Genomic DNA, 19,474 nt, shown 5'->3' on the forward strand with positions numbered 1-19,474 from the left:
ACATTAAATTAGCTACACTTCCATCTTGGATCTCCCCATCTCTTCCAGAGTTCCAAAAATCCCTGAAGACCTACCTATTCAGCTAATCAACTAGATCCTGCCAGTGCCTGGATACCTTCACAGGTGACAAGAAGCACTCTACAAACGTACTGATTGATTGAATACTTCTGAAACATGCATAGCATGGATGTATTTAACACTGTGCACTGTCTTAGGGCCTCAAAGAATTAAACACAAGGCATTAAGCTGTGATGTAAAATGGTAGAAGAAGATGTGGCTGAGTTTCACAATGAGAAACCAGGAAACCTTGCATCAATTCCGGCTTCCACTTGATCATACCGTGTGGTCCTAGGCAACTACTTTTCACAGTTCCTCCTTTACCTTCATCATCACATGACAGCACCTTTAAATTAATCAGTTCAGAAGGTGCCCTGTACAAAAGAAAAAGACTATAATGCCACTCCATCTATAGTTACACACTAGACCACATATAGAGGGTAAATGACAACAGACTTTTCTCTTGGTTTACTAATAGCATCACCGTCATGGCAGTACGGGGGGGGGTGCCATAAATGTTTCTATGTTCATGATTAAATCTGTCACTTCTAACAACTGTACTAAACTGAAATGCATTGCAAAGATCACATTATAAAGAAATACACTGTTTTGCATTTTGAAGAGTCTATATCGTTAAGGTAATAGACTCTCTGTGCCAAGCAACAGCAGACCTCAAAATATGGTTAGGGTAATAGCAACTAGAACATACAGATAATAAAACTGAACAAAAAATATATTGAAGAGTAGCAACAGTTTCCAGAAGTGACATTCGTAGACCAATTCAGATCAGAGCTCCCATTCCTTTCTGAAAAGTGAAAAAAGTGTCATTTCAAAGCCTTGTACGGCCACTAAAGGTGAGACCATAGTAACTATCGGGTCCCATCCTGACCACTATGCTCAGCCCATCAACTTCATCGAGAAAATGGCTTGAATTTTACATGCTATAGTTAGTGGACTGGCCCCATAATTAATCTTCACTCTTGAAAAAACGTAATGAAATGCAAAGCATTGATTACTTCCTGGCCTTGTGCTCAATTGAGGACAACGCCACATTCAAAATGAAACTTTCATTCATCTTGATCATTGTGAACATGTCAACAATTGGCACAACTAATAATTAACATGAATGAAACACATGTGCCACAATAACAAAGATGTGTGTAACAGAATGTACATAGATGGATCATAAAATCACTTATGTTTTAGTCTTAGCTACATGCCCATCTTTATTAGTACTGCGTATACCGAAATCTGACTTGATCTTACCTTCGATTTTGAGATCTGCTGAGTAAAGAAAACCCGAGTCGTTTTCAGATCTCAGATAGAATTGATAGGTTCCTGCATCACTGTGCTTGACGTTGTTGATGTGTAGACTTGCTGTGCTTCCGTTCAAGGTGAGGTGTAGTCGTCCATTCTGGGTAGTGTGGTGCGACATGTCCAAGATTGTGTCTCCTATCCGCGAGTGGTTGATTTGCTCCACCCTTGCATATGTAATGCTACGGTTTGCACTACACTGTATCTCTGCATTTGTGCCACATTTTTTTATGGAATTTCCACAGTACCTCTTTTGACTGAATTGATCTGAAAGAGAGAAGGATGCATTCAACATGGGTGTCAAGTCATGCTTCATTGTGAGTTGGGGAGCTCCACTGGCGCTCAGCCACATGTCACTGCACTGAAGGGAAGGTATGCCCTATTAACTGAACCGGCCTCAAGCCGTCCTGGGTGTGATGCGCACGCAAGCCAGTCTGCTACTGCCCTGCTCATGAGCAGATGCTGATGTGACATAATTGAGTGGGCAGCAATTTATTTTAGTTCCATGCTTCACTGTAAAGTAGAATTTCCATACTCACAAATATAGTAAATGTAAGGGCGAGTCTGTGAGAATTCATATACAATTCCACCCATTAATGCTGATGAGCAATCATAAATTTTTCGTAGGTTCACGGGCCTGCGTGACAATGGCGAGAAAATAACACATATCTGCACCTTTTTTGTAGTTTATTTAATTGGTTCGGGTAAAGATAACAATATGCAAACACTACGCAATTTTTAGGTAAGAATGTGTGAGCTAGGATTGGAGAATGTTGTAGTGAGACTAATATCTGTCTTCCTTGTATTTCTCAAGAGGCAAGATGAGAAATAACAAAGAGTATCAGAAAATCACATAGTTATTCTTGGATTTTCCATTTTTTTTTTTTTTTAGAAAGTGTAACTGGTGTAGTAAATTCCCATTGTCACATGCTTTCCAAATGTAAAAAGTTGAAAAGAAGGACACTGTGGGTCGAAAATTATACAAATGTAACGATTTTACTTTACACACTTCCACGTCCTTGGGTAGCCACTCTATTAACAACAAATGTTATAATCCGAATCAAAGTACTTTTTAAGCTTTTAAAATGTGTATATTTACAGTTCAAAAATCAAATCAACAAAAATAGTTACCTAATATACCGTTGTTTACAGTGAGCACACATTGAAATATATAGAACATTTCTGGCAAACATGCAATTGAACACACTGCATTTTAATCAGTTTTCTAAATTCAACAATTAAGTATACAGAAAGGAAGGAAGAAATATTACGTAGTAATACAATGAAACTTCCTCTTAAAGGAAGTCACGTGAGTAAGCCTGCTCGATAAGAACCGGAATCATTAACACAATACAATGTTCCTTGAATACAGAAGGGACACTTTTGTATTTTTCCATACTTTAACATTTTGTGTGATCAGCCAGGGTAGTTAAGACCTTAATCTAATACTGGTTAAAGTCTTAACACCGCTACGTTTGTAAAGCCTAAAATGGAGCTTAAAGGCTACTCCTAAGAATATGTAACTAACTAGCTTCTTGAAAATACAGCACTGTAGCCGACTGATAAAACAACTTAGGAACAGCTGTTTAAAAAAAAATACTTATCAGTGATTCCTGTTGCTCGTGTATAGCAACAAACTATAGATTAAAAAAATCTTGCGAGATCGTGGCATTGTGGAAAACTGTTGAGCAGACAAAATGCATCTTGCCACTGGCACTCTTCAGTTCGATCAATATCCCAAAATAACCATACGAGACATGATATATCCTTACCCTCATATGTCATTTGTAATGTCCTGTGGTCAGACCTACATGTTATTGGTTTACATAGGGACAGAGCTATCCAGGATAGCCTGCTATCAACTTAAATCCTTGATTAATAATTCATGCAACCACGTCTGCGGCAACTCCATTATTTCCATTTATTATTACTGCCAGCTACAGATAACATCTCCTTACTTTTGGAGAACTTAAGTTTCTTGTCTAACATTATTGCAAACATTGGTTTCTTCTTCAACTCTTAAGGTGAAGAGAGGAAAGGATGCACCCTTCAGCCAAAACCTATGAACAGTTCTCCCAGAACCAAGAACAATCTCAAGTTGTTTTAGTATAGTGGCCAACAGAGTCAAAGTTTCCAACAAATCCTCCCGCCGTAGTAGCCACCATGTAGGCATGGTAATAAACCGGTCTGAAGTTGATATAGGTTTAGTACTTTGGTTGATTACATAAACTAAACTTATTTATTGAACTGTTAACATAATTTGTTTTCTAAATGACTGTATTTTTATTTGTGTCACAGGGTTCCACAATGGTCACCATAATCAAATGATTTAATGAATTTGTTTAAAAAAAGGATGTTACTAAAAACAAGTAAACATGAGTAGAAGCATGTATTTGACCTCCATTTATCGCTAGGTATCACAAGCCGGCCTTTCCAGGAAAGTGAAAGTTGATCGATTTTCACCAAACCTTTCTTCAGTGGTGGAAATAATCTAAACTAAATTTGACTGTCAAGGCTTCCAGCAGCCAGGACAGGGAGTGCAGTGCTAGCAATAAGAAAGACCAGCAGCAGAAATGTGTAGTTTATTCAGGCAAAACTGAGCTCTTGCGTCTTAGACTCTACTGTATGTTGCTGTGAACTCCTCCCCTCCTTCTAGACCATTCCTCCCAACCTATCTGTACCATTAGTGCCCTCTAAAACTTTAGTGTCTGAGCAATGATTCTACAGCTTCCATTGTCATATTGAGCCCTCATGTTCTTCAGTTTATCTACCTGTGCCTCAAGTCCCAAAAAATGTACAATGCAAATATTTAAAACAACACCTGAAGAACACAATCTTGAATCATGAAAATGCTGTGGTGCTTCCCATCTAGCTTATAGACGCAGAAAACCATTTCTGATCACACACATCAAAACGTTACAAACTTACCAAGTTTTTCTTTCCCTATTTCCCCGCAGAAATTTGCTGTGAAAAGGCTCATCAGCAGAAAACCACAATACTTGCCTGCAACTCAAGAAATAGGTAGCAGACCTGAAAGATCGCCAAACAATTTAGGGCTAGATGTACATAGGTTTGGCTTTGCGATTTCCAAATTGTGAATTTTTGTGATTCACAATTAGGAAATCTCACCCAGATACATTTTGTAATTCCCAGTGAGTCACAAATAGACCTACCTCATTACTATTCATGACTCATTAATCAGAACTCCTTAATATCCACCAAACTCTATGGGCTGGAAAACGACCACTCCAGTTTTCCGCCTGCTGGCCCAGCGGGAAACTCACCACAACATTGATGCTGGCTTGTAATCAAGCCGGCGGCAATGTTGCGGTGCGTTTGGCAGAACTGCACCTGTCGTGCTTTTAACTGCCTCTAATTCAGGCAGTGAAAATCATGACAGGGCTGTCCATGGGGCCCCCTGCACTCCCCATGGCAAGTGCCCCCGGCACCCTGTCACCGCCAGCCTTTGCATGGCGGTGGAACTGCCATGCAAACTCTTGCGGACACGGGGGTCGAAATCCCCAGGGCAGCGGTCTTGGTGGATTAAGACTGCTGGCACTGCCACACCGTCTAGCAGCCTAAAAGTTGTGGTGCCCGCGGGCCGACCGTGGCGCTTTTGCCACGGTTGTAATGTGGAGGTCCACCACCACCTTGGTGGCAGTCCGACCGCCACTGCCACCATGAGTGTGGCAGTCTTATGCGTATTATTTTTTTTCCCCAGCCCTTTATGAGCTATCTTGGACCACGAGGGAGCCCTTAAGGGCTCTCCCATGGTCCCTACTGATTTCTTTTTTTATTTATTATTTTTTATTGTATCTTTATTTTTTTCATAAAAAGCCCTTTATGTGCTATCTGGCACCGCAGGGGAATCCTTAAGGCTTCCCTCACAGTGCTATTGCTTCAGCAAGCATGGAGCTGCTTTGGCAGCAGCTCGTGCTTACCGAAGCATTTCATCTCTTTAGAGGTCCTGCTTTAGAGGTCCCGCTGTCAAACAGCAGAATGTGGCTTGGCTGCAGCTGCTGAGCCACAGCAAACAGCTATGTCCCTGGGTGGGCACACTGGGACATAGCAGGAGCTGAATCAGTGGGGATAAGACACAAGCTGCTCCTGGAAACCTCAGCCTCTGAAGTAGCATTGCGTAGGGTTGAACTGAGAAAACCGTGCAACCGAGGAGTGCAAACTGAGATATTGTAAGCCAGGGAAAAAGTGGAAGAGCAAGTGAAGCGCCTTCAGTGCTTTGATTACAAGACCTACATGACCAGGGCTCACGCGGAGTAAGACCGTACCGGTATGCTTCTAGCCTGGCTGGTGAACTCTGTTAAACGGGCTTAGTGATTTTAGAATTCAAATCCGACAGCAGCTGCAAACAATTAAGGCAAATTTATAAAGATTTTCAGGATTACTATCTCACACTCTATCAAAGTTAAATAACTTGTTCTGGAACAGACATAAGTAATTTTTTTGACACCCCTGACTTTTCCAACACTGCCCCTTGAGGAGGCAGAGGCTTTGGGAGGCGAGATTACCCATTCCGGAGGTCTGAGCTGTAATAAAAGCTATGGCCAGTGGGGAAACACCTAGCACTGAGGGCTTCCAAAGGAGATCGATGCCACGTATGTGGAAGATCTAGCTCCCAAACTGATGAACCTTTTTAAAACGGGCAAGAAAGTCCCTCTGTTGAAACTTTGTTGACTTTCATGGCTCTCGCCTGCCTGATTTTCATACCCAAAGGCCTTTGCAAACCCCAAATGTTGACACACATTTCCTCACATTTCTGTGCAGGAACGCTCCAGAACCTATGGGGCTCCGCAAAGTGCATACCACCCAGCAGCTTCTGGATAACAAAGGTACCCTACTTGTGTGGGCAGGCCAAGAGGCCACCACAAAGAGACCACCTAAAAACAGGTCCTAACACTATACATGGATGGATCAGCAATAGGGGTAGCTGTTGTATTTAGGGCCCTGCTGGCCACCACTCATAGAAGCCTACCGATCACAGACAATTATGAAAACTAGAAACCAATGGTGGTGTGCCTGCTGCGAATACCACAAGATTTGCTTATCTACAAAGCCATGCAAACCTCAAACTTTGGGTAAAATCACACATTTTTCTTAAACGTCTATAATGGTAATTTCTGGAATCAGGAGGAATCCACAAAATTCCTACCGATCCAGCATTTCCTCACTTGTTCCAATAAAAACACTGCCCCACTTGTGTGGTTGGGCATAGTGCCTGTGACAGGAACAGATCAAACCAAGGTCAGTGGGAGTTCCACTGTGGGTCTTCCATTGACCCTGGTTTGATCCATTCCTGTTGCAGTAATTAGGCCCAGACGTAAAGTACGGTAGTGTTTTTTTCAGGACAAGTGGGGGAGCTCTGGGTGGCAGGAATCTTGTGAATCCCTGTGAATTCCAGAACATTACACCACATAAATGCAAGGAAAATTCATGATTTTAGGCAAAGTTTGAGCTTTCCATAGCACTGTGGGTAAGAGAACATCATGCCATTTAGGCAAAGCACACCACCCGGGATGCTCCCATGTGTCTCGTTTATACAAATGTGTTGGTTTGGTAGGTTTCCCTAGGTGGAGGTTGAGATTAGGCCCAGTTGACACAGCTATCCCCCACTTGCAAATCAGGTTAGTTTCTTGACAGGAAATGTTGATGTTTCCACGTTATGTTTTGGGGCTTTTCCTGTTGTGGACTCTAGAGCAGAACAAGTGGGGGAAAGCTGGATAGTAGGACATTTGTGGATCCCTGGGTATTCTAAAAGTTTGCATCACAGAAATGCAAGGAAAATGTGTGACTTTAGGCAGAGTCTGAGGAATGAAGTGCAATGTGGGTAGGAAAAAGCCATGGGATCCAAGCAAGCCATACCATCCTGGACTGTCCTCAATGTCTAGTTTTCTGAAATGTCCTGGTGTAGTGTTGTCCTCCAAGTGGGGCATACCAAAGCCCAAAAAGTGCAGCCATTCACCATGGCAAGTGGGACAATATTGAGATTTCGACAGAGTCTCCGGGTCCAGATTTAGAGCAACCTTCCCAACTGGCACAAACTTTCTATCTGCCCACAGGGATGCAGAAATACACTATTGCCCCTTCTATGGTGGGGGGGCATGGCTTAATGGCAGAATAGGCCTCTCCCTCCTCTTGCTTGTTTTGGAACCCATTTGAATTCCCTGTTGTCTAGTGGGCTTTTTGTCTCCCATAGGGGCAAATTGGGGCAAACCTCCTGCTTATCCATAGAGGAGCAGGAAGAATGTTTTTTCTCTTTTGAGGTGAGGGGGTGGTCAACAGTCTTTTCTTTTGCCCCAAATTTGGCAAAAACATTCTATCTGCCGCCAGGGGGGCTGAAAGACACTATTGTCCCTTCTGGGACTCAGGTACGGCTCAATGCCAGGGCAGACTGTCCCGTCCTTTTTTTTTAATCAAATCCCTGGTATCTAGTGGGCGGATTGGGCCCAACACCCCTCACCTCCTGGGGAGCAGAGGGGGTGGGAAGAGGGGTAGAAAGTCTACTGGGCACCAGGATGGGGGGAGCACAGGGAGGCACTCCCCCAAAAAATATTCCATAAATGCAGTCCCTGATGAGGGGACAGAATGGGGGTAATCACTCCTTCCTTCCTCTGCCTATGAGGCAGACTGGGAGCAATCATTCTTTTTTTGGGGTAGGAGCATGGCTATGTCCATGGTGGTTAGCTCCACCCCTATATATATTTTTTAATTTTACCCCAGTGTCTAGAGGGCTTTTTGCTCCCCTGGGGGCAGATTGTGGTAATGGGTAATCACCCCATCGACGCCCCCATGGGAGCAGGATGGCTGTCTGCACCCTTTTGGGATGGGGACATGGCCATGTCCATGGAGGGAAGCCCCTACTAACACTTATTGATAAAGATCAGTGAGGTTTAATTCTCCAATGTAACACCTCACAAAACATAAGATGACTAGTGATGGACTTAATTCCTATGTACCTCTGGGGCACGGCCCTGGTCCTTTCAGTCAATATAAAGAAAGCATTTGACACCATTCGCTGGGACTATCTCAGAGCTGTGATGGCACATATGAACCTAGGATAGTGGTGGGACGAATCAGTGACTTAATTATACACTGGGGTGGGTGGTGACACAAACCTGCATATGGCAGGAGCCTAGAGTGCTGTAATACCTGGGAATTAAAGTATACCACACTGAGTCGGACACAAGAAAAGGAATCCTAGACGGAGCCCTGAGAGGTAGCTTGCACTTCTGGCGGTCATTGAAACTCCCCATAATTGCAAGATTTACACTGTCAAAGATGGTGATGCTGCAGAGAGTTCTTTATTATTTCACAAACTTACCAAAATGAGTTTCACAGGCTTGGTTTCACACGCTGAATGCATAGCTGCAGGAGCTAATATGCAACAGCTGTAAGCACTGGACCTCGACGTACATACTGAGATGATGGATGACTTGAAGGGGGCGTTGGGGTCCTGGACATCGAGGTATATTTCTTATCAGCACAACTACAGTGGCTGGCCTAATGGCTGGTGGAATTCCAGGTGGAAGAGATGGGAGGTGTCAACAGCTGCCCCAAAGAGAGGCCATTACAGTACTAATGATAGGGGGTCAAGTTGAATCGGGCCAGGAGACCTGCGCATGGAGGGCAGCAGTCACCAAAACAAAGCAACATCAACTATGTGCACCAGCGCTCCACTTGGTGGGGCGGCCAACTAATAGAGGGGACTTCATGGAGTCAATGCTACGAGAGTGAGGCAGGGCAGGGATAGAGACAGTGGCGGACTGCTATGAAGAATGGACATCTTCACATTTTAGAGGTGATGAGGGAGGAAGATGGTTTGCCAGCCTGATGTACATGGCACTACAGCAAGCACAAACGCAAATGCAGGAACTGAATATTCTGGGGCTGTGAACACATGACTACCTTCAGATCTCCTTACTTTTTTGGAGGGGTGCAAACTGATCATCTGCTCTATAAGACATCTTGGATAATAAATGTTACTTTCCTTACACCTCTCAGGACTAGGTGGGAGGGCTCACTCCGCAGAAAGTCTGGGTTAAGGAATGGGAACACATCACAGGGCAGGTATGCAAGGTGTCTCTGAATTTTAGCCATGTGGTGTGGAGCTGCAACAGAGAGGGACAGTTCTGGATCAAGGTGGCCTGAGACATGGAACGCACACTTGCTAGACATGACTTTTTTAACGGAAATATGCCTGTTCATCTTATACCCCTGTAGGCCAGAGAAGAAAGTGGGGAATAGATTTCTAGAGCTAGCTCTCACAGTGACCCACAGGAAGATAGTGCTGCATTGGTGCTCAATGGACGGACCGCCGCGTAAAAGGTGGCGAAGAATGGTAGAGAGCTGGGTGCTGGCAGAGGGTGCTGCACTGAGAGCTGAGGAGGTGAGAGGACTATGCTGAAAGTTCATAGCCGATTTATGGATGGTGGTATTAACAGCATTCACTGAAGGGGGGAATAGAAATGATTGGTGGGCTGAGGAAGGCTCGTGATTACCCTGCAGTGGCGCCCTGACAAAACCACCAGGAGTGCTGCATACAGTGCGAGGGGAGGAAGATGCTGCAATAGTCATGGAGGAGGAGATGAGTAGACAAAGACATCGTTCGTGGGAGAGGGTGGTCTGTAGACAAGGTGTGAATGTAAATTGAAACCAGTAGTGCAGAATTAGAGCAATCATGGTATGCTGAATGTTTTGAGTTGGGTTAAGGGTTTCCTATAATTCATTAACTGACGATGCAACAGTAGAAGAGATTAAATGAAGAGGGCATGAACTCAACTCCCTTGCTAGAGGGAAGACCAGTTAAATTCTGCCATAGGTAATATGTGCCTTGATAACGCAATAAATGTAAGCAGGGTTCTTTGTTGTCATATTGAAAATAATCAAGTCCAAAAAAAATTAAAAATGGTGGGAAGGCCCCGCCCCTATGCTTTTTTCACCTAGTGTCTTGACACCTTTCTACCCTTGGGGGAGGATTTGGGTGGGGGGTGGCAGATTGAGGGTAATTAACATGCCCCCCCCTTCTTGTGGGGGCTGAAAAAGTGCCTTTGTACTTTCGGGGATGGGGAGGGGCCATTCCCAAGGTTGGAATCCCCATCCTTTATGCTTTTTTTTTTAATTTTACCCTGGTGACTAGTGAGCTTTCTTGAGGGCAAACATCCACATTAACCCCTCAGGGGTGGGGGAGGCAAAAAGTCTATCAGGGCCCTTTTTTAGTGGGGGCATTGCCAAGTCCATGGTGGGCAGCTCCCAACCCTATGATTTTTTTCCTCTTGGTGTCTAGTGGTATTTCTGCCACCCGGAGGGGTGGCAGATTGGGGTGAATCACCCCCATCCACCCCTAGAGAGGACAGAAAGACTGTCTGTATCCTTTCAGGTGTGCGGGTATGGCCATGCCCATGGTGTGCAGCCCCACCCATGTTTTTTTTTAATTTTACTCTAATGTCTAGTGGGATTTCTGTCACCTCCCGCCTCGGGAAAGCAGATTGGAGGGGATCGCACATCCACCACCTGGGGTGGCACAAAAACTGTATGTGCCCTTGTAGGGTGGGGGCAGGGCATGCCCATTGAGGGCAGCCGCCACACCGTCATTTCCTCCTTGTGTCTGGGGGATTTTTCCCCCCGTCAGGGTGCAGGCAGACACCACCATCTACCCCAAAGGGGGCTGAAACAATTAAACCTTTGCTTGGTTGGGGGGAGCATAACACCTTGCCCAAGGTGGCACTCTCCCAAAATCACTGATGTCTAGTAGATAAATCCCTGCTTGATGTTCATGCTCCTGTGGTTATCCCCAAGCAGAGATCCACTGGGCAGAGATTCCATTGCAAGAATAATCATATATACAACATAGAATGATATACTCTCACTTGCCCAGCTTGCAATGTGGATAATGGATAGCACCTTCAAATCATGTCCTCCACTGTTTACAAATATAAATACCATACATAAAGAACATCAGAATAGTAATATATCACTAGTGTACCCACTAGCCTAACAAGCAAAGTGCAACATACTATAAACCACTAAACAAGATTAAAATTCCAATTTGCAATTACTGCCCACAAAAAATAAATGTAGATTTTGAGAAGGTAATGATGCAAACAATTCATAAAATCTACCCACAGATAGCCATACATTTCTGCTATTATTATTTTAATAAAGACATTTGGAGACACCGCCATAAATTTGCACTAAGGGGCTGATTACGAGTTTAGCGGACGAGAAGACCCGTCCGCCATTCTTCAGATGGGGGGGGGTAGTTGCCTTACTGGTGACCTCCCAGCCAGCCCCATTATGGCCTTCCCGTTGGGTTGACGGACACTGTTAGAAATGGGGTTTTTGGTTGGCAGTCAGGTTACCCTCTGTCCAAGCAAAAGCCCTCACTCTAGTCAGGGTAAGTCACACACTATCCAAGATTATCCTGTGCCCACCCTCTGGTAGCTTGGCACGAGCAGTCAGGCTTAACTCAGAAGGCAATGTGTAAAGTATTTGTGCAATAAATCATACAATACCACCATATAGCACCACAAAAATACACCACACAGGGTTTAGAAAAATATAGAATATTTATCTGGGTAATTGTAGGTCAAAATGATCAAAGTTGCAATACGAATTTGTAAAGATATCACTGAAAAGTGATATTAAGTGTCTTTAAGTCTTTAAAAAGCAATAAAGTGTCTTTCAAGCACAGAGTACCTGGTTTCTGGTGGGAAATCTCCTCAGAGGGCCACAGGAGAAGAGATGCGTGGAAAAAGGGGTGTGTGCGTCGATTTCCTCTCAGCACACACAGACTTGCGTCGTTCTTTTCCACGCGGGGAAGTCGGGCGTCGTTTTCCGGCGCGCAGACAGTCTCTTTTTGTGGATCGCGGGGATTACCAGATGTCCCGGGTCTGTGCGTGGATTCTCCTGCTTATTTTCCGGCTGCGTGTCGTTCTGCGGGGCTGCGCGTCGAAGTTTCGATCTCACGGTAGGCGTCGCGTCGATTTCTCCTTGGAAGTCGGGCGGCGTTGTCCTTGCGAGGCCGTGCGTCGAAATTTTGGTCTCACAGCAGGCGTCGCGTCGATTTCTCCTTGGAAGTCGGGCGGCGTTGTCCTTGCGAGGCCGTGCGTCAAAGTTTCGCACTCACGCTAGGCGTTGCGTCGATTTCTCCTGGAAAGTCGGGCGGCTTTGTCCTTGCGAGGTTGTGCGTCGAAGTCTCGATCGTCCCGAGGGCGTCGCGTCGATCAGCGTCGGTGTGCGGCGTTTTTCTCGCCGTGAAACAAGCTGTGCGTCGAAATTTTCGGCGCACGGAGCGTCCAAGTGAAAGGAAGAAGTCTTTTTGGTCCTGAGACTTCAAGGAACAGGAGGCAAGCTCTATCCAAGCCCTTGGAGAGCACTTTCACAGCCAGACAAGAGTTCAGCAAGGCAGCAGGGCAACAGCAAGACAGCAGTCCTTTGTAGAAAGCAGACAGGTGAGTCCTTTGAGCAGCCAGGCAGTTCTTCTTGGCAGGATGTAGTTTCTGGTTCAGGTTTCTTCTCCAGCAAGTGTCTGATGAGGTAGGGCAGAGGCCCTGTTTTATACCCAAATGTGCCTTTGAAGTGGGGGAGACTTCAAAGAGTGGCTAAGAAGTGCACCAGGTCCCCTTTCAGTTCAATCCTGTCTGCCAGGGTCCCAGTAGGGGGTGTGGCAGTCCTTTGTGTGAGAGCAGGCCCTCCACCCTCCCAGCCCAGGAAGACCCATTCAAAATGCAGATGTAGGCAAGTGAGGCTGAGTACCCTGTGTTTGGGGGGTGTCTGAGTGAATGCACAAGGAGCTGTCAACCAAGCCCAGCCAGACGTGGATTGTAAGGCACAGAAAGATTTAAGTGCAAAGAAATGCTCTCTTTCTAAAAGTGGCATTTCTAGAATAGTAATATCAAATCCGACTTCACCAGTCAGCAGGATTTTGTATTACCATTCTGGCCATACTAAATATGACCTTCCTGCTCCTTTCAGATCAGCAGCTGCCACTTCAACAGTGTATGAGGGCAGCCCCAATGTTAGCCTATGAAGGAAGCAGGCCCCACAGTAGTGTAAAAACGAATTTAGGAGTTTTACACTACCAGGACATATAACTACACAGGTATATGTCCTGCCTTTTATCTACACAGCACCCTGCTCTAGGGGTTACCTAGGGCACACATTAAGGGTGACTTATATGTAGAAAAAGGGGAGTTCTAGGCTTGGCAAGTACTTTTAAATGTCAAGTCGAGGTGGCAGTGAAACTGCACACACAGGCCTTGCAATGGCAGGCCTGACACAAGGAAAAGGGGCTACTTAAGTGGGTGGCACAACCAGTGCTGCAGGCCCACTAGTAGCATTTAATTTACCAGCCCTATGCACATAAAGTGCACCTTACTAGGGACTTATAAGTAAATTAATAGTCCAATCAGGTATGATTCAAGGTTACCATGTTTTAAGGGAGAGAGCATATGCACTTTAGCACTGGTTAGCAGTGGTAAAGTGCGCAGAGTCTAAAAACCAGCAAAAATGAGGTCAGAAAAAGAGAAGGAGGAAGGCAAAAAGTTTGGGGATGACCCTGTCAAAAAGCCAGGTCCAACATGACCCCCTCCCAGCCTAAAGCCAGGGTAGACTAATCAACACTCTGATGGACTTCCCTGCTTAAGGCGATAGAACATGGACAATGGCCCACTACTGCAGGGGCACTCGCCAGTTCTACGCCTTTCCGAACTCAGTGAGGCTTCTTTGTCTATACTCTTTGGGGCCACTGATCTGGCCCATGGGGAACCCTTCTCATCACCTGAGGACCCCATCTGTACAGCTCCTAACTTTAATTTGCTTACAGATGTATCCCAGTATGCAGACAGTATCACCATGGCCAACAAAGTGATGTGGCCCATTCCATTCCTTGGGTCTGACTTCTGTCCCCAACCCAGGGAAAACTCTGCCCACAAGGACAGAAACCAATAGATGCCACTGACAGCTGTCAGTGTTATGAGCCAGGCCCCTGACCATCCACTGCTAGGTGGAGACCCTAGGTGGGAGCTTCTCCTCCAGCTGGGGGGCTGGTAGGGAGCTCCCAAGGGATTCCTGTAGCATCCCAGAATGGGGGGTAGTAACCCCAGGGGTCTGGCACCCCTTCTCCACTCTCACCAGGTCAGGGGTGGGTCCCTGATACTGGTCCCTCAGCCCAGGGTCTGTACTCTGAGGCTGAACAGAGGGCAGGGGTGAGTCCTTTTTCCCCGTGCCTCCCCATCTGGGCTTCCATACCCTCCTCTGGGGAGTGGTACCGCCAGATATCTGAACTGTTAGGGCACCCTTGGGAGTCAGCCCTCTCAGCTCTCCTGACACTAAGGGAAACTCATTCCCCAGAATGCAGTCAATGGGCAGCTGGGGTCTAACTATGACCCGCCTCTGGGTCACCTCCCCACCCCACTCTAGGGACACCCGGGCCATGGGGCGGAAGAAATCTTCCCCAATGGCTGGAGTCACTCTACACACCTGTCCGGTGTACTGCTCTGGTGACACTAGTCTCTCCACAATCATGGTAAGACTAGCCCCCGTGTCTCTCAGAGCGGTGACTGGGATCCCATTCACTCCCACCTGGTGGAAGTGACGACTCCCACCCTCAGGGATCACCAGTTTACCCTCTAAGTCCACCTCCCAACTAAAGGAGATGAAGGCATGGTCTACGACCTGCCCCTGGGGACGACATTCCCCTAAGGCCACATTGGCCACCCCTGTAGAGGTCCCAATATTGGGTGAGTTCTTTGGACAGACAGAGTCCCCCTTCCTGTGTCCTATCTGGGAACACTCAAAGCAGCGGGGTTGGGAATGGGATACTTTGGGCCACTGCCCACCAGAACCCCCACCCTGTTTCTCAGAGGGGGTATGGGAACCCTTTCTTCCCCCCTTACTCGGGAACTCGTCTGGGTCATCTCTAACCTCCCCCTCACTTTGTTGGGGGGAACCGGAACTACCCTTCTCGGGGTCACTCCCAGATACCTTTTTGGACACTCTGGTGCTTGCCCAGAGGTCCGCCTCCTCAGCAAGCTTCCTGGGATCAGTCAGCTTACTATCCACTAAGTGCTGGCGCAACTCTGTAAAAGTAGTATTAAGCATATGCTCTCTCAGAATCAAGTCATATAAACCTTTATAATCAGTTACTTTGTTGCCCCGCACCCATCCATTCAGTGCCTTACTGGAGAAGTCAAAGAAATCTATCCATGTTTGTGTGGTTTGTTTGGTGCTGTCCCTGAACCTCTGACGGTATCCCTCAGGGGTCAGCCCAAACTTGGCAAGTAAAATGGCTCTCTGAAGTGGGTATGTGTTTTGATCAGGTTGATCCAATGTGAGGAGTGTATCCCTCCCCAATGGCGGTACATAACCCCACATAGCTACCCCCCATTGCCCTTCAGGAACCTCATGAGCCCTTAGTGCAACTTCATAAGCAGCTAACCATTTATCTATGTCATCTCCCACCACAAAACTGGGCACCACATTTTTGGGTATACGAACCTTCTTTTCTCCAGCAGGTCCTGTCAGTATGCTGCCACCATTATTGCTGGATTCAGACTGTCTTGCCTTGATCTCCAGCTCCTTGAGACTCAGTTCATGAGCCAACAATAGTTTCTTTTCAGCCAGAGCTCTTTCAGCTTCCACCTGTTTGGCTGCTCTTTCAGCTTCCGCTTGTTTGGCTGCCCTTTCAGCTTCTGCTTCAATCTGTTTGGCTGTTCTTTCAGCTTCAATCTGTTTGGCTGCTCTTTCAGCCTCAGCTTGTTTGGCTTCTCTTTCTGCCCTTCTCTCCTCCTGTTGAGCCTCAATTTCCAATTTTGCCATTTGCAATTGGAACTCCCTTTCTTCTCTCCTTTCCTCTGCGGTCAGGCTTTGCCCAGAGACACTGCTCCCTGGTCTGGAAGGGTGCACAATTGCAGTGGTAACACCATCCACAGATAGTGAAAATTCCTCTGAGGGGCCATTTTCTGGCTCCTCTTCCTCATCATCCTCTAAATGGGCTTCTGCCCAGGCCCTCAGCGCCACTTGAAAGTCCTCCTTTCTGGAGGCCCCTTGGGTGGGTACCCTCAATGCCCTGCAGAATCCTCTTAGTTGTTTGACCGTATATGTATCCAACTGGACTAGGTCAAAGTCCCCTGTCTGAGACCCAGTCAGAGACATGTTGAGTGAGGATTTAGTTTTTGAAAATTGTCAGGAAAAAAAAACGGATTTGCAAAAAGAGATAAAAACCAAGTTGACCTTCAACTGTGGGTAGGTAGTGAAATACTTAGCTACTGTATGTCACTGCACAAATACAAGTCCTATCCTCACCGCTGATCACCAATGTTAGAAATGGGGTTTTTGGTTGGCAGTCAGGTTACCCTCTGTCCAAGCAAAAGCCCTCACTCTAGTCAGGGTAAGTCACACACTATCCAAGATTATCCTGTGCCCACCCTCTGGTAGCTTGGCACGAGCAGTCAGGCTTACTCAGAAGGCAATGTGTAAAGTATTTGTGCAATAAATCATACAATACCACCATATAGCACCACAAAAATACACCACACAGGGTTTAGAAAAATATAGAATATTTATCTGGGTAATTGTAGGTCAAAATGATCAAAGTTGCAATACGAATTTGTAAAGATATCACTGAAAAGTGATATTAAGTGTCTTTAAGTCTTTAAAAAGCAATAAAGTGTCTTTCAAGCACAGAGTACCTGGTTTCTGGTGGGAAATCTCCTCAGAGGGCCACAGGAGAAGAGATGCGTGGAAAAAGGGGTGTGTGCGTCGATTTCCTCTCAGCACACACAGACTTGCGTCGTTCTTTTCCACGCGGGGAAGTCGGGCGTCGTTTTCCGGCGCGCAGACAGTCTCTTTTTGTGGATCGCGGGGATTACCAGATGTCCCGGGTCTGTGCGTGGATTCTCCTGCTTATTTTCCGGCTGCGCGTCGTTCTGCGGGGCTGCGCGTCGAAGTTTCGATCTCACGGTAGGCGTCGCGTCGATTTCTCCTTGGAAGTCGGGCGGCGTTGTCCTTGCGAGGCCGTGCGTCGAAATTTTGGTCTCACGGCAGGCGTCGCGTCGATTTCTCCTTGGAAGTCGGGCGGCGTTGTCCTTGCGAGGCCGTGCGTCAAAGTTTCGCACTCACGGTAGGCGTCGCGTCGATTTCTCCTGGAAAGTCGGGCGGCTTTGTTCTTGCGAGGTTGTGCGTCGAAGTCTCGATCGTCCCGAGGGCGTCGCGTCGATCAGCGTCGGTGTGCGGCGTTTTTCTCGCCGTGAAACAAGCTGTGCGTCGAAATTTTCGACGCACGGAGCGTCAAAGTGAAAGGAAGAAGTCTTTTTGGTCCTGAGACTTCAAGGAACAGGAGGCAAGCTCTATCCAAGCCCTTGGAGAGCACTTTCACAGCCAGACAAGAGTTCAGCAAGGCAGCAGGCCAACAGCAAGACAGCAGTCCTTTGTAGAAAGCAGACAGGTGAGTCCTTTGAGCAGCCAGGCAGTTCTTCTTGGCAGGATGTAGTTTCTGGTTCAGGTTTCTTCTCCAGCAAGTGTCTGATGAGGTAGGGCAGAGGCCCTGTTTTATACCCAAATGTGCCTTTGAAGTGGGGGAGACTTCAAAGAGTGGCTAAGAAGTGCACCAGGTCCCCTTTCAGTTCAATCCTGTCTGCCAGGGTCCCAGTAGGGGGTGTGGCAGTCCTTTGTGTGAGAGCAGGCCCTCCACCCTCCCAGCCCAGGAAGACCCATTCAAAATGCAGATGTAGGCAAGTGAGGCTGAGTACCCTGTGTTTGGGGGGTGTCTGAGTGAATGCACAAGGAGCTGTCAACCAAGCCCAGCCAGACGTGGATTGTAAGGCACAGAAAGATTTAAGTGCAAAGAAATGCTCTCTTTCTAAAAGTGGCATTTCTAGAATAGTAATATCAAATCCGACTTCACCAGTCAGCAGGATTTTGTATTACCATTCTGGCCATACTAAATATGACCTTCCTGCTCCTTTCAGATCAGCAGCTGCCACTTCAACAGTGTATGAGGGCAGCCCCAATGTTAGCCTATGAAGGAAGCAGGCCCCACAGTAGTATAAAAACGAATTTAGGAGTTTTACACTACCAGGACATATAACTACACAGGTATATGTCCTGCCGTTTATCTACACAGCACCCTGCTCTAGGGGTTACCTAGGGCACACATTAAGGGTGACTTATATGTAGAAAAAGGGGAGTTCTAGGCTTGGCAAGTACTTTTAAATGTCAAGTCGAGGTGGCAGTGAAACTGCACACACAGGCCTTGCAATGGCAGGCCTGACACAAGGAAAAGGGGCTACTTAAGTGGGTGGCACAACCAGTGCTGCAGGCCCACTAGTAGCATTTAATTTACCAGCCCTATGCACATAAAGTGCACCTTACTAGGGACTTATAAGTAAATTAATAGTCCAATCAGGTATGATTCAAGGTTACCATGTTTTAAGGGAGAGAGCATATGCACTTTAGCACTGGTTAGCAGTGGTAAAGTGCGCAGAGTCTAAAAACCAGCAAAAATGAGGTCAGAAAAAGAGAAGGAGGAAGGCAAAAAGTTTGGGGATGACCCTGTCAAAAAGCCAGGTCCAACAGACACAAACCAAGATTTTGCCCGTTAGCCTAGCGAGAAAGCGGCAGCAGCATTGTCACCGGCTCGTAATTGAGCCGGCAGTAAAGCTGTTGCCTGCAGGGGGTCCCAGCACCCTTGTAATAAGCACTGTCTGCAGTGGACATTACAAGGGTGCTGGGCAGGAGGACCCCTACACTGCCCATGCCATGGGCAGCACAGGGATCCCTGAGGCCCCCTGCACTTGTTCTTCGCCAGCCTTTTCACAATGGTGAAACGACCATGAAAAGGATGGAAGAGAACCAGGTTGTAATCAGCAAGGCGGCGCTGAGTTCAGCTCCGCCCTGGCTGATTCCAACCTGCAGTGCTGTCAGCCCGTCGGGAACATTGTTCCCGGCGGAGACAGCGCTCATTTCGTGGTACGACCGCCAAACTCTTAATTTGGCTGTTCGACCACCAAACTCTTAATTTGGCGGTCGGTCCACAAACCTGCGACAGTCATGACTGCCACTGCGAGTCTGGCAGTCTGTTGACTTGTGA

General features: G+C 46.7%; 1 protein-coding gene across 1 annotated transcript in view; it reads right to left on the minus strand.

Moving 5' to 3' along the window:
- Positions 1–19,474, minus strand: part of LOC138246070 (uncharacterized) — a 154,352-nt gene that overhangs the window by 62,262 nt on the left and 72,616 nt on the right. Inside the window, exon 3 of the mRNA XM_069200272.1 lies at positions 1,324–1,638. Coding sequence (XP_069056373.1) covers positions 1,324–1,638 — 315 coding nt within the window. The remainder of the gene's footprint in view (positions 1–1,323; positions 1,639–19,474) is intronic.

Source organism: Pleurodeles waltl, chromosome 7 (assembly GCF_031143425.1).
Source record: "Pleurodeles waltl isolate 20211129_DDA chromosome 7, aPleWal1.hap1.20221129, whole genome shotgun sequence".
Lineage (NCBI taxonomy): Eukaryota > Metazoa > Chordata > Amphibia > Caudata > Salamandridae > Pleurodeles > Pleurodeles waltl.